Source organism: Ovis aries, chromosome 20, assembly GCF_016772045.2.
Source record: "Ovis aries strain OAR_USU_Benz2616 breed Rambouillet chromosome 20, ARS-UI_Ramb_v3.0, whole genome shotgun sequence".
NCBI lineage: Eukaryota > Metazoa > Chordata > Mammalia > Artiodactyla > Bovidae > Ovis > Ovis aries.
In genome coordinates this window covers 28,861,380-28,875,602 of record NC_056073.1, presented here as the reverse complement: position 1 = coordinate 28,875,602, position 14,223 = coordinate 28,861,380, and the positions used below count along the sequence as shown (strand labels likewise).

General features: G+C 38.9%; 1 protein-coding gene across 1 annotated transcript; it reads right to left on the bottom strand.

The window, feature by feature from the left end:
* Positions 1–12,846: 12,846 nt before the first annotated feature.
* Positions 12,847–13,824, bottom strand: LOC101120531 (olfactory receptor 10C1-like). The gene has a single exon (XM_004019307.5). It carries the CDS (start codon positions 13,822–13,824, stop codon positions 12,847–12,849), a length of 978 nt encoding a protein of 325 aa, XP_004019356.4.
* Positions 13,825–14,223: the final 399 nt, after the last annotated feature.

Genomic DNA, 14,223 nt, shown 5'->3' with positions numbered 1-14,223 from the left:
CTTCATTTGCTATTACTTTCTCCCATTCTGAAGGCTGTCTTTCAACCTTGCTTTTAGTTTCCTTCATTGTGCAAAAGCTTTTAAGTTTAATTAGGTCCCATTTGTTTATTTTTGCTTTTATTTCCATTACTCTGGGAGGTAGGTCATAGAGGATCCTGCTGTTATTTATGTCAGAGAGTGTTTTGCCTATGTTCTCCTCTAGGAGTTTTATAGTTTCTGGTCTTACGTTTAGATCTTTAATCCATTTTGAGTTTATTTTTGTGTATGGTGTTAGAAAGTGTTCTAGTTTCATTCTTTTACAAGTGGTTGAACAGTTTCCCCAGCACCACTTGTTAAAGAGATTGTCTTTTCTCCATTGTATATTCTTGCCTCCTTTGTCAAAGATAAGGTGTCCATAGGTGTGTGGGTTTACCTCTGGGCTTTCTATTTTGTCCCATTGATCTGTAGTTCTGTCTTTGTGCCAGTACCATACTGTCTTGATGACTGTAGCTTTGTAGTGTAGTCTGAAGTCAGGCATGTATGTTGATTCCTCCAGTTCCATTCTTCTTTCTCAAGACTGCTTTGGCTATTTGAGTTTTTTTATATACTTCCATACAAATTGTGAAATTATTTGTTCCAGTTCTCTGAAAAATACTGTCCGTAGCTTGATAGGGATTGCATTGAATCTATAGATTGATTTGGGTAGTATACTCATTTCACTATATTGATTCTTCCAATCCATGAACATGGTATATTTATCCATCTATTCGTGTCATTTTTGATTTCTTTTATCAGTGCTTTATAGTTTTCTATTTATAGGTCTTTTGTTTCTTTTCAGTGAAGTGAAAATCACTCAGTCATGTCTGACTCTTGCAACTCCATGTACTGTAGCCTGCAAGTTTCCTCTGTCCATGGGATTCTCCAGGCAAAAATATTGGAGTGGGTTCCCATTTCCTTCTTCAGTGGATCTTCCCGATCCAGGAATTGAACCCATGTCTCCTGCATTGTAGGCAGATTTGTTTCTTTAGGTAGATTTATTTAGGTAGATTATTCCTAAGTATTTTATTCTTGTCATTGCAATGATGAATGGAATTGTTTCCTTAATTTCTCTGTTTCCTCATTGTTAGAGTATAGGAATGCAAGGGATTTCTCTGTGTTAATTTTAGCTCTAGTAATTTTCTGGTGGTGTCTTTAGGGTTTTCTATGTAGAGGATCATGTCATCTGTAAACAGTGAGTGTTTTGCTTCTTTTCCAATTTGGATTCTTTTTATTACTTTTTCTTCTCTGATTGCTGTGGCTAAAACCTCCAAAACTATGTTGAATAATAGTGGTGAGAGTGGGCACCCTTGTCTTGTTCCTGACTTTATGGGAAATGCTTTCAATTACACCATTGAGGATAAAGTTTGCTGTGGGTTTAACATATATGTCTTTTATTATGTTGAGATATGTTCCTTCTATGCCTGCTTTCTGGAAGGTTTTTTTTTTTTTATCATAAATGGATGCTGAATTTTGTCAAAGGCTTTCTCTGCATCTATTTAATCATTTGGTTTTTGTCTTTCAATTTGTTAATATGGTGTATCACATTAATTGATTTGTGAATACTGAAGAATCCTTGCATCCCTGGGATAAAGCCCACTTATTCCTGATGTATGATTCTTTTTTTAGTATGTTGTTGGATTCTGTTTGCTGCAATTTTGTTAAGGATTTTTGCATCTATGTTCATCAGTGATATTGGCCTGTAGTTTTCTTTTTTGTGGCATCTTTGTCAGGTTTCGGTATTAGGGTGATGGTGGCCTCATAGAATAAGTTTGGCAGTTTACCTTCCTCTGCAATTTTCTGGAAGAGTTTGACTAGGATAGATGTTAGCTCTTCTCTAAATTTTTGGTAGAATTCACCCGTGAAGCCATCTGGTGTTGGGCTTTTGTTTGTTGGAAGATTTTTGATTACAGTTTTGATGTCCATGCTTGTGATGGGTGTGTTAAGATTTTCTATTTCTTCCTGGTTCAGTTTTGGAAGGTTATACTTTTCTAAGAATTCATCCATTTCTTCCAAGTTGTCCATTTTAGTAGCATATAGTTGCTGAGAGTAGTCTCTTATGATCCTTTGTGTTTCTGTGTTGTCTGTTGTGATTTCTCCATTTTCATTTCTAATTTTGTTGATTTGATTCTTCTCTTCTTTTCTTGATGAGTCTGGCTAGTGGTTTGTCAAAAAAATTTTTTTATTTATCTTCTTGAAGAACCAGTTTTTAGTTTTGTTGATTTTTGCTATAGTCTCCTTTGTTTCTTTTTCATTTATTTCTTCACTAATTTTTGTGATTTCTTTTCTTCTACTAACTTTGGGATTCTTCATTTCTTCTTTTTCTAGCTGTTTTAGGTGTAACATTAGATTATTTTTTGATTTTTCTCTTGTTACTTGAGATAAGCTTATATTGCTATGAACCTTCCCCTTAGCACTGATTTTACTGAATCCCATAAGTTTTGGGTTGTCGTGTTTTCATTTTCATTTGTTTCTATGAATATTTTGATTTCTTTTTTGATTTCTTCTGTGATTTGTTGGTTATTCAGAAGTGTGTTGTTTAGCCTCCATATATTTGTATTTTTAATAGTTTTTTCCCCCCTGTAGTTGACATCTAACCTTACTACATTGTGATCAGGAAAGAAGCTTGACATGATTTCAAGTTTTTTTGAATTTACCAAGGCTAGATTTATGGCCCAGTATATGATCTATGCTGGAGACTGTTCTGTGTGCATTTGAGAAAAAGGTGAAATTCATTGTTTGGGGGTGAAATATCCTATAGATATCAATTAGATCTAACTTGTCCATTGCAACATTTAAATTTTGTGTTTCCTTGCTAATTTTCTGCTTAGTTTATCCATCCATAGGTGTGAGTGGGGTTTAAAGTTTCCCACTATTATTGTGTTACTGTTAATTTCCCCTTTCATACTTGTTAGCATTTGCCTTACATATTTCAGAGCTTCTATGTTGGGTGCATTGCATATATATTTATAATTGTTATATCTTCTTCTTGGATTGATCCTTTGATCATTATGTAGTGGCCTTCCTTGTCTCTTTTCATGGCCTTTATTTCAAAGTCTATTTTATCTGATATGAATATTGCTACTCCTGCTTTCTTTTGGTCTCCATTTGTGTAAAATATCTTTTTCCAGCCCTTCTCTCTCAGTCTGTATGTGTCCCTTGTTTTGAGTGGGTCTCTTGTAGACAGCGTATATAAGGATCTTGTTTTTGTATCCATTCAGCCAGTCTTTGTCTTTTGATTGGGGCATTCAACCCATTTACATTTAAGGTAATTATTGATAAGTATGATCTCATTACCATTTACTTTGTTGTTTGGTTCCGAGTTTATACACCCTTTCTGTGTTTCCTGTTTAGAGAAGATCCTTTAGTATTTGTTAGAGAGCTGGTTTGGTGTTGCTGAATTCTCTCAGCTTTTGCTTGTCTTTAAAGCTTTTGATTTCTCCTTCATATTTGAATGAGATCCTTGCTGGGTACAGTAACCTGTGTTGTAGGTTTTTCTCTTTCACTACTTTAAGTATGTCCTGCTATTCCTTTCTGGCCTGAAGAGTATCTACTGAAAGATCAGCTGTTATCCTTACGGGAATCCCCTTGTGTGTTTTTTCTTGCTTTTCCCTTGCTGCTTTTAGTATTTTCTCTTTGTGTTTGATCTTCATTAATTTGATTAATATGTGTCTTGAGGTGTTTCACTTTTAGTTTATCCTGTTTGGGACTCTCTAGGTTTCTTGAACTTGGGTGACTATTTCCTTCCCCATTTTAGGGAAGTTTTCAGCCATTATCTCTTCAAGTATTTTCTCATGGCCTTTCTTTTTGCCTTCTTCTGGGACTCCTATGGTTCAAATATTGTGGCGTTTAACATTGTCCCAGAGGTCTCTGAGGCTGTGCTCATTTCTTTTATTTCTTTTCCTCTCTCTGCTTCATTTATTTCCAACATTCTATCTTCCATCTCACTTATCCTATCTTCTGCCTCAGTTATTCTACTGTTGGTTCCCTCCAGAGTGCTTTTGATCTCAGTTATTGCATTATTCATTGTTGACTGACTCTTTTTTACTTCTACTAGGTCCTTGTTAAACATTTCTTGCATATTCTCAATTCTTGTCTCTAGTCTATTTAACTGTAACTCCATTTTGTTTTCAAGATTTTGGATCATCTTTACTATCATTATTCTGAGTTCGTTTTCAGGTAGATTCCCTATCTCCTCCTCTTTTGTTTGGTTGGGTGGGCATTTATCATGTTCCTTTACCTGCTGAATCCTTTACCTCTGCCTTTTCATTTTGTTTAGATTGCTGTGTTTGGAGTGGCCTCTCTGTATGCTGAAAATTTGTGGTTCCTCTTTATTGTGGAGGTTCCTCCCTGTGGGTGGGGTTGGACTAGTGGCTTGTCAAGGTTTCCTGGTTAGGGAAGCTTGTGTCAGTTCTGGTGGGTGGAGCTGGATCTTTTCTCTCTAGGGCACAATGAAGTATCCAATAGTGAGTTTTGAGGTGTCTATGGGTTTGGTGTGACTTTGGGCAGCCTATATTTTGATATTCAGGGCTATGTTCCTGCATCGCTGGAGAATTAGTGTGGTATGTCTTGCTCTGGAACTTGTTGGCTCTTGGGTGGAGCTTGGTTTCAGTGTAGGTATGGAGGCTTTTGGATAAGCTCTTGTTGATTACTATCCCCTGCAGTCAAAGTTTTCTGATGTTCTTTAGTTTTGGATTTAAGTCTCCTGCCTGTGGCTTTCAATCTTATTCTTAAAGTAGCCTCAAGACTTCTCCATCCATACTGCACAGATGATAAAACATCTAGGTTAATGGTGAAAAGATTCTCCACAGTGAGGGACACCCAGAGAGGTTCACAGAGTTACATGAAAAAGAGAAGAAGGAGGAGGGAGATAGAGGTGACTAGGAAGAGAAGAGGGGGAGTCAAAAGAGGAGAGACCAATCTAGCCAGTAATAAGTTCCCTAAGTGTTCTCCACAGCCTGGAACACCCAGAGAGATTCACAGATTAAGTAGAGAAGAGAAAGGGGAGGGAGGAGATAAAGGTGACCTGGGGAAGAAGAGGGAGAGTCAAAAGGGGAGAGCAATTAAGCCACTAATCACACCCCTAAGTAAAAATTGGTACTGAAGATTAGAGTCTTCAGTTCCATTCAGTTCAGTCACTCAGTCGTGTCCGACTCTTTGCGATCCCATGAATCACAGCACACCAGGCCTCCCTGTCCCTCATCAACTCCTGGAGTTCACTCAGACTCACGTCCATCGAGTCAGTGATGCCATCCAGCCATCTCATCCTCTGTCGTCCCCTTCTCCTCCTGCCCCCAATCCCTCTCAGCATCAGAGTCTTTTCCAATGAGTCAACTCTTCACATGAGGTGGCCAAAGTACTGGAGTTTCAGCTTTGGCATCATTTCTTCCAAAGAAATCCCAGGGCTGATCTCCTTCAGAATGGACTGGTTGGATCTCCTTGCAGTCCAAGGGACTCTCAAGAGTCTTCTCCAACACCACAGTTCAAAAGCATCAATCTTCAGCACTCAGCTTTCTCCACAGTCCAAATCTCACATCCATACATGACCACTGGAAAAACCATAGCCTTGATTAAATGGACCTTTGTTGGCAAAGTAATGTCTCTGCTTTTGAATATACTATCTAGGTTGGTCATAACTTTTCTTCCAAGGAGTAAGTGTCTTTTAATTTCATGGCTGCAATCACCATCTGCAGTGATTTTGGAGCCTAAAAAAGTAAAGTCTGCCACTGTTTCCACTGTTTCCCTATCTATTTCCCATGAAGTGATGGGACCAGATGCCATGATCTTCGTTTTCTGAATGTTGAGCTTTAAGCCAACTTTTCCACTCTCCTCTTTCACTTTCCTCAAGAGGCTTTTTAGTTCCTCTTCACTTTCTGCCTTAAGGGTGGTGTCATCTGCATATCTGTGGTTATTGATATTTCTCCCAGCAATCTTGATTCCAGCTTGTGCTTCTTCCAGTCCAGCATTTCTCATGATGTACTCTGAATATAAGTTAAATAAGCAGGATGATAATATACAGTCTTGACGTACCCCTTTTCCTATTTGGAACTAGCCTGTTGTTCCATGTCCAGTTCTAACTGTTGCTTCCTGACCTGTATACAGGTTTCTCAAGAGGCAGGTCAGGTGGTCTGGTATTCCCTTCTCTTTCAGAATTTTCCAGTTTCTTGTGATCCACACAGTCAAAGGCTTTGGCATAGTCAATAAAGCAGAAATAGATGTTTTTCTGGAACTCTCTTGCTTTTTCCATGATCCAGCGGATGTTGGCAATTTGATCTCTGGTTCCTCTGCCTTTTCTAAAACTAGCTTGAACATCTGGAAGTTCACGGTTCACATATTGCTGAAGCCTGGCTTAGAGAATTTTGAGCATTACTTTGCTAGCGTGTGAGAAGAGTGCAATTGTGCAGTAGTTTGAGCATTCTTTGGCATTACCTTTCTTTGGGATTGAAATGAAAACGGACCTTTTCCAGTCTTTTGGCCACTGCTGAGTTTTCCAAATTTGCTGGCATATTGAGTGCAGCACTTTCACAGCGTCATCTTTTAGGATTTGAAATAGCTCCACTGGAATTTCATCACCTCCACTAGCTTTGTTCATAGTGAAGCTTTCTAAGGCCCACTTAAACTTCACATTCCAGGATGTCTGGCTCTAGGTGAGTGATCACACCATCGTGATTATATGGGTCCTGAAGATCTCTTTGTACAGATCTTCTGTGTATTCTTGCCACCTCTTCTTAATATCTTCTGCTTCTGTTAAGTCCATACCATTTCTGTCCTTTATCGAGCCCATCTTCGCATGAAATGTTCCCTTTGTATCTTCAATTTTTTTTGAAAAGATCTCTAGTCTTTCCCATTCAAAAATACAATATTAAAAATATTAAAAAATTAAATCACAAATTATAAAAATATATATATGAAATTTGCTTTAAAAATAGGGTCTTCTATATGTGAGACAGCAAAAGAGAGACAGATGTAAAAACAGACTGTTGGACTCTGTGAGGGAAGGTGAGAGTGGGATGACTTGAGAGAATAGCATTGAAACATGTATATTACCCTATGTGAAATAGATTGCCAGTCTAGGTTTGATGCATGAGACAGGGTGCTCAGGGTGTACTGCAATGACCCAGAGGGATGGGATGGGGAGGGAGGTTGGAGGGGGGTTCAGGATGTGGAACGTGTACACCCATGGCTGATTTTTGTCAATATATGGCAAAAACCACTACAATATGTAAAGTAATTAGCCTCCAATTAAAATAAATTAGTTAATTAAAAAATAAAATAGGGTCTTTATTTCAAAGTAGTACTAGGTTATAAAAATGAGAATTAAAGGAGTAAGAAAGAACTTTAAAATAAAAAATGATAATAGTAAAAATATATCCAGGAATTTCTGTGGAGCTGTTGAGGGCAGTATAGGGTCAGTTCAGTTTCAGATAATTCCTTGTTCCAGCTTATACTTCTTCTCAAGGCCTATAGGCCCCTTCCAATGCTTCGTCAATGCAAACTACAGGGTTTTAATCTGCTGCACCTGTCACTTCCAGAGCGGTTCCCTCTTCTTTATTTATTTGGCTTTCTCTGTTTTCAAGTCTCTTCAGTGTCTAATTTCTGCCCTGACACAAGGGGGCGAAGGTGGTCACTTAGTTAGGTTCACTTGTGCTGTGGGGAGGGCAGAACAGTGCAAACAAATGTAACTGGCATGTGTGGGGAGTGCTCCCAGTGTATGTACCACACTGGGTTTGCCCCAGCTCACGTTGTGTATGCTTTTCTGGTCTACACTGCTCAGGCTCCAGGTTGCTTTGTAGGAGAATTGTCCAAAGTGGGCCCTGGGTTTCATGCACTTCCTAGGTCTAAGATACTCATATTCAGCTTCTTGGGTACTCCACAAAGGCACAAACTCGGTTGGGCCTGCGTTTTGTTCCCTTCCCAGGTCCCAGCAGCTCGGGCGACCAGGTGCTTGGCAAGCACACTGTCCCAGGTGAATCATGCATCTTAATCACCTCCTTGGTCCTGGCCACTTGGTTTTTTGGGTGCGTCGCATGAGTGCCGTCTCAGGTGTGCCATGTGTCTCCTCTGGGGAGCTGATCTCTGGCTGCGACCCTCCTTGCAGATGTCAACTTCCCAGGATCCCAGGAAGTCTTGGTTAGCAACTAGGAGCCTGCTCACAGTTTGGTGGGGGAATGCCATCTCTGGGGCTGAGATTGCCCTTTGCTTTCTGGTTCTGGCTGTCGCCAGCCTGCTTCTCTGCCTCCCGTGGGTGGATGAGCCAGTCCACAGTCTGCTAGCTCTCTTCTGGTATTCAGTCAGTCCTTTGTTATGTGAGCAGGCCAGGGTGTGCCTTAGGTCAGAGCTTTTTGTGGGAAAGTTCTCTTTCTCTCTCTCTTTTTTCCTCTCTCTGGCTATCCCACAGTTTGGGTTGCTATCTCATGTTAGCTCTCTCAGATTGTCCTCAGGGCATTCAGGCCTGGACCTTACCCTAAGCCTGCAACCTGTGCCTCCCTGTTCAGCCCCTGCTTGCTGGTGGCAGATGCGAGTGTCTGGGCTACTTCTCCACTGGGGGTTGTGGTTAGGTGCCTATTCTGTGGGTTCTTTTTTTTTTTTTTTTTCTTTTCTTTTCTTCCCAGGCATGTTGCACTCTGAGATTCCAAAACTTCCTACAGGCCCGCTGGTAACAGGGTTTCCTGGTGTTTGGAAACTTTTCCTTCTTCACGACTCCCTCCCTGGTATGGGTTTCTGTCCCTAACTCTTTTGTCCCTTTTTGTCTTTTGTATTTTGTCCTACCTTCTTTTAAAGAGAAAGGGCTGCCTTTCTGGGTGCCTGGTGTCCTCTGCTGGTGTTCAGAAGTTGTTTTGCTCAGCATTCAAATGATCTTTTGATGAATTTGTGAGGGAGAATGTGGTTTTCCCGTCCTACTCCTCCACCATCTTCCCCACTTCCAATTGTTTAATTTTTCTAGATTCCATGTAGAAGTGATAACATGGAGTGTTTATATTGATATTTAATATATGTGTCATATATATATTATAATTTCCCCTTTATCTCCTTTATCCATTCAAACGTTGCTGAACACTAAGGTTGCTCCCATATCTTGGCTATTGTAAATAATGCTGCAATGAACATTGGATTGTACATATCTCTCCAAATTAGTGTTTTTTATTTTTTCCCTTCAGATATATACTCAGGAATGGAATTGTTAGATTGTAGAGTAGTTGTACTTTTAGTATTTGAAAACCTCTAGGAAGTTTTCCACAGTGGCTGTATCATTTACATTCCCATCAAGAGTCTAAAAGAGTTTATTTTTTCCACATTCTTGCCAACATTTGTTGTTTGTAAAGTTTTGGATGATAACCATTCTGATAGGTATGAGGTAATGTCTCATTCTGGTTTTGATTTGCATTTCTGTAATAATTAATGATGTGGAGCATCTTTTTTTTTTTTTTTTTGAGAAACTACAACTGGTAAATTTATTTCCTTCATTTTAGGTCAAATAATACTTAAACATTTAAGCTGTAATTTTAATGTTTTCATTTTATTTTATTAATTTAAATTTATTTATTTTAATTGGAGGCTAATTACTTTACAATATTGTATTGGTTCTGCCACACATTAACATGAATGTGCCTGTTAGCCATCTATATGTCTTCTTTGGAAAAATGTCTATTCATGCTTTCTGCCTATTTTTTGATTGAGTTTTTTGGTCTTATTGATACTGAGTTATATGAGCTGTTTATATATTTTGGATATTAACCACTTACCAGTCATATCATTTGTAAATATTTTCTCCCATTCAGTCGGCCATCTTTTTGTGGATTGTCATTTTGTTTTATAAATATATATATATATATATATTTCCTGTGCAGAAGCTTTTTAACATTAAGTGGGTCTAGTTTGTTTGTTTTTGCTTTTGTTTCTTTTGCCTTAGCATACAGATTAAAAAAAAATATTGCTATGATTTATCTCAAAGAGTGTTCTGCTTATTTTCTCTCTTAGGAGTTTTATGAATTCTGGTCTTAAATTTAGGTCTTTAATTGATTTTGAGTTTTTTTCTTTTTATATGATGAGTGGAAATGTTGCAGACATTCTTTTACATATAAATGTTCAGTTTTTGATCATTTTAGACTTACAAAACTTTTCAAAACTAGTAAACTAAACAGATATGATGATGCTATACAAATTGTTTTTAACTTGCCTTCCATGCCATGCTCAGTTGCTTCAATCATGTTCGACTCTGTGCGACCCTATGGACTGTAGCCTGCTAGGCTCCTCTGTCCATCGGATTCTCCAAGGCAAGAATACTGGAGTCGGTTTCCATTCACTCCTCCAGGGGATCTCTCCAGCCCAGAGATGGAGCCTGTGGCAGGATGGAGCTCTTGCATCTTCTGCATTGCAGGCAGATTCTTTACCACTGAACTCCCCAGGAAGCCTGTTACTTGCCTTAATTTTTAATAAATCATTCATTTTTTAAGGTTAATAAACACGTGTAAAAGTAATAATCTTTAATGCCTGCAGATAACTCCTAACTACTTCTATAGCATAGTTGTTAAGTAGTTATTTTCACACGTTCAGATTATTTCTATTCTTCATTAGGTGCACACAGATACAAATAAACACCACAGTGTATTATGTCTTGGTCTTTGGTGAACCAAATAGCTTTTGGTAAAATGAACATATCTGGCAAAACACATCTTGGTCATTAATGAACATCACTATCATCCTGTGATTGTAGCATTATCACATATTTTTCTCAACTTTATTGAGATAAAATAATAAAAATTGTCATGAGTTAGACTTAAGGTGGATAATGTGATGATTTTATATTGTCATTGTGAAATGATTACCGCAATCAAGTTAAGTAACATATTCACTATCTCACATAGCTATCCATTGGGCATGTGGATGATAGGAACAGTTAAGGTCTACTTTGTTAGCAAATTTCAAATACAATACAGTATTATTAACTACAGTCAGCATGCTCTATGTTAGACTGCTAGAACTTATTCATTCTATCTGCAAATTGTCATGGCAGCAGTCAGAGTTCTCCTTTCCTTGTCACATCATCACTACTATGAGTAGTTATTAATCACTTATAGATCACAGCACCTCCCTGAAAACTTGATGTTCAGATTTAAGGTAATGCTTCTATAGATGACTAGAGGTACTTGATTATATTGTAACTATGTTCATTTCTCTTAAGAGCAAGTTTTTGAATGAGTTCCAAATATATTCTTTCAGAATTCATCTGCACATATGTACATTTTGTAAACTACATAAAAATTAAAATTGCTTTTATTAATTATGTTTAACTCAGCTTTCTTCTTCCTTCCTTGAATTTAAATCTGATTTCTCTTTCTTTTATAAAAATTTTTTACTATGGGGACTCTTGGTAAAAATTTCTCATATTATTCTGCAACAAATTCCTCTGAATTTTATGACTTTGCTCTTTTGGATGGTTACATATTTTCATAGTACCCACAACTCAAAAAAAGAGTTATTTAACTCTATATCATGTACCAATTAGTAAGGATAAAAAATTTAAAAATATTTTTATGGAAGGAAATAATTCACATCATAGAGTTGTTGGGGAACTAAGAGTCACAAGAGGCGGATATTTGTGGAAGCGCTACCAGTGACCAGAATGTGAAAGTGAAAGTCGCTCAGTCTTGTCTGACTCTTTGTGACCCCCATGGACTGACCATGGAATTCTCCAAGCTAGAGTACTGGAGTGGGTAGCCTTTCCCTTCTCCAGGGGATCTTCCCAACCCAGGAAAGGAACCAGGGTCTCCTGTATTACAGGTGGATTCTTTACCAACTGAGCTATGAGGGAAGCCCTCCCAGTGACCAGAGCAGAAGTCATATGAACTTCTCATGGACTGGTGGTGGTGGTGGTTTAGTAGCTAAGTCGCGTCCGGCTCTTGTGACCCCGTGGACTGTAGCCCACCAGGCTCCTCTGTCTATGGGATTCTCCAGGCAAGAATATTGGAGTGGGTGGCCATTTCCTTCTCCAGGGAATCTTCCATACCCAGGAATCAAACCCGGGTCTCCTGTGTTGCAGGCAGATTCTTTACCAACTGAGCTACAAGGGAAGACCTTATAGTGCTTTCTCCTCTCATGGACTAGGAAATGCCTAAGGGTATAGGTGAGAATGTCCTAGACTTCTGAGATATAATCTGGTAATTTGTACTTTAAGCCTGTGCATGCATGTGGACTAAGTTGCTTTGTCATGTCTGACTCTTTTCGACCCTGTGGACCATAACCCACCAGGATCCTCTCTCCATGGGATTCTCCAGGCAAGAATACTGGAGTGGGTGCTGTGCTTCCTTCAGGGGATCTTCCCAGCCCAGGGACTGAACTCATGTCTCTTATGTCTCCTACATTGGCAGGTGGGTTTTTTTTTTTTTGGCCACTAGTGCCTCCTGGGAAGCCCCATTTTAAGTCTGTACATTAACCTAACTGAAATATTTTGGAAAACCTGTCTAGTACTGGACTCATGTATCAAAATTCTTTGGTAGCCAATTTCATTCCAGAACTTGACAATCTGAACTTTAGCAATAAGAAGACTGCTGTCTCCAAAATTACAATAGCTGTTATTAAAGGAGGTTATTACAAAACAGTTGGACAAATACATTTTTTCTCCCTTCCTTCCTTTTCTTTCTTTCCTTTTAGATTGAGTATGCATCTTTTTCAAAGAGAAATTTTTATGGTCTTCTAGTATGTTGTTGCTGTTTAGCCACTAAGTTGTGTCCAGCTCTTCTGCAACACCAAGGATTGTGCCCTGCAAGACTATTCTGTCCATGAGATATTCCAGGAAAAATGTTTAAATGGGTTGCTATTTGTACTCATGAGTCAAAGCTTTTTCTTGCCCAGAGTTCTCCAAAGAGCTGTCTTGACTTCCTTGTTTCGTAAACTGTAGATGATAGGATTGAGCATAGATGTCACCACTGTGTAGAAGAGGGCCAGGAGTTTATCTACCCCAGGTGAATGGCTAGACTTGGGCCTCAAATAGCTGACAGACGCTGAGCCATAGAAGAGTGTTACTACCAGTAGGTGGGAAGAACAGGTGGAAAGAGCCTTTCGGCGACCTTCAGGGGATGACATGATGAGCACAGCAGCTAGAATTCTGCCATAAGAAGCAGTGATTAATAAAAATGGGCTGGAAATGCAAAGAGTGGCCACAACAAAGACTGCAGCCTCATTATGGGATGTATCTCCACACGCTAGTGCTAGAATAGGGGGGAGGTCACAGAAGAAGTGGTCTATTTCACAGGGGCCACAGAAGTCCAAAGAAAAAATATAGTTGGTTTGGCCCAAGCTTACTATGCAACCCACTCCCCAAGAAACCATTGCTAAATGGACACACACTCCATGACTCATTCGTGTTGCATAGTGAAGTGGGGAGCATATGGCTGTATAGCGATCAAAAGCCATGGCTGCCAAAAGATAGCATTCACTGATCCCAAATAAGGCAAAGAAAAACATCTGTATAGCACAGCCCTCCCGAGAGATTCCTCGGGCCTCGCTCGCAAGGCTCTGCAGCATCTTGGGTATGACAGAGCAAGTGTATCCAATCTCCAAGAGAGACAAGTTGGCCAGGAAGAAGTACATAGGGGTATGGAGGACTGGATTGGTCCAGATGGCAAGGGCTATGAGAGCATTGCCTGTCAGTGATGCTAAGAACATGAGTAGGATGAGGGAAAATAAGAGCCAACACTGTTCGGTGACCTCAGAGAATTTGGTAAATGCAAAGTGTTTCACAGACATGCTGTTGTCTTGCCACAAGGAACAATTGATGCTCATGACCTGAAAAAAAGAAAGGCAGGTCATTAAAAGATTCTTTTAGCTGGAAATATAAATCTTTATATTGCTCTTAACAAGCTCAAGTCAGAGATAAATTTCTTACCTCTAGTTTGAAAAGTTTGGAAGTTACACTGATCCTGTTGCCAAATCTAGTCAGCAGACATAAAATGGAAAAAAAAAATCCCTTTTATATCTAGTCAGCAGGCATAAAATGAAAAAAATTTCAGCATAATTAGCTTTTATCCCATTATTTTGTCAAATAAAGTTATCATATCTAAATATTTATTTCCTATTCTTGCCACTGACTTGCTTTCTTCACTCATCCATTCCACAAGTATTTATTGAATTCAGAGTATTTTCAGAGTATTTTTCAGTTACTGTTCATGGGTCCTGAGATTAAACAATGGACAAAAAAGGATGGAAACA

Excerpts from the sequence above, each read along its gene's own strand:
- LOC101120531 (XM_004019307.5), bottom strand. The coding sequence starts at position 13,824 with ATGACCTGCCTTTCTTTTTTTCAGGTCATGAGCATCAATTGTTCCTTG.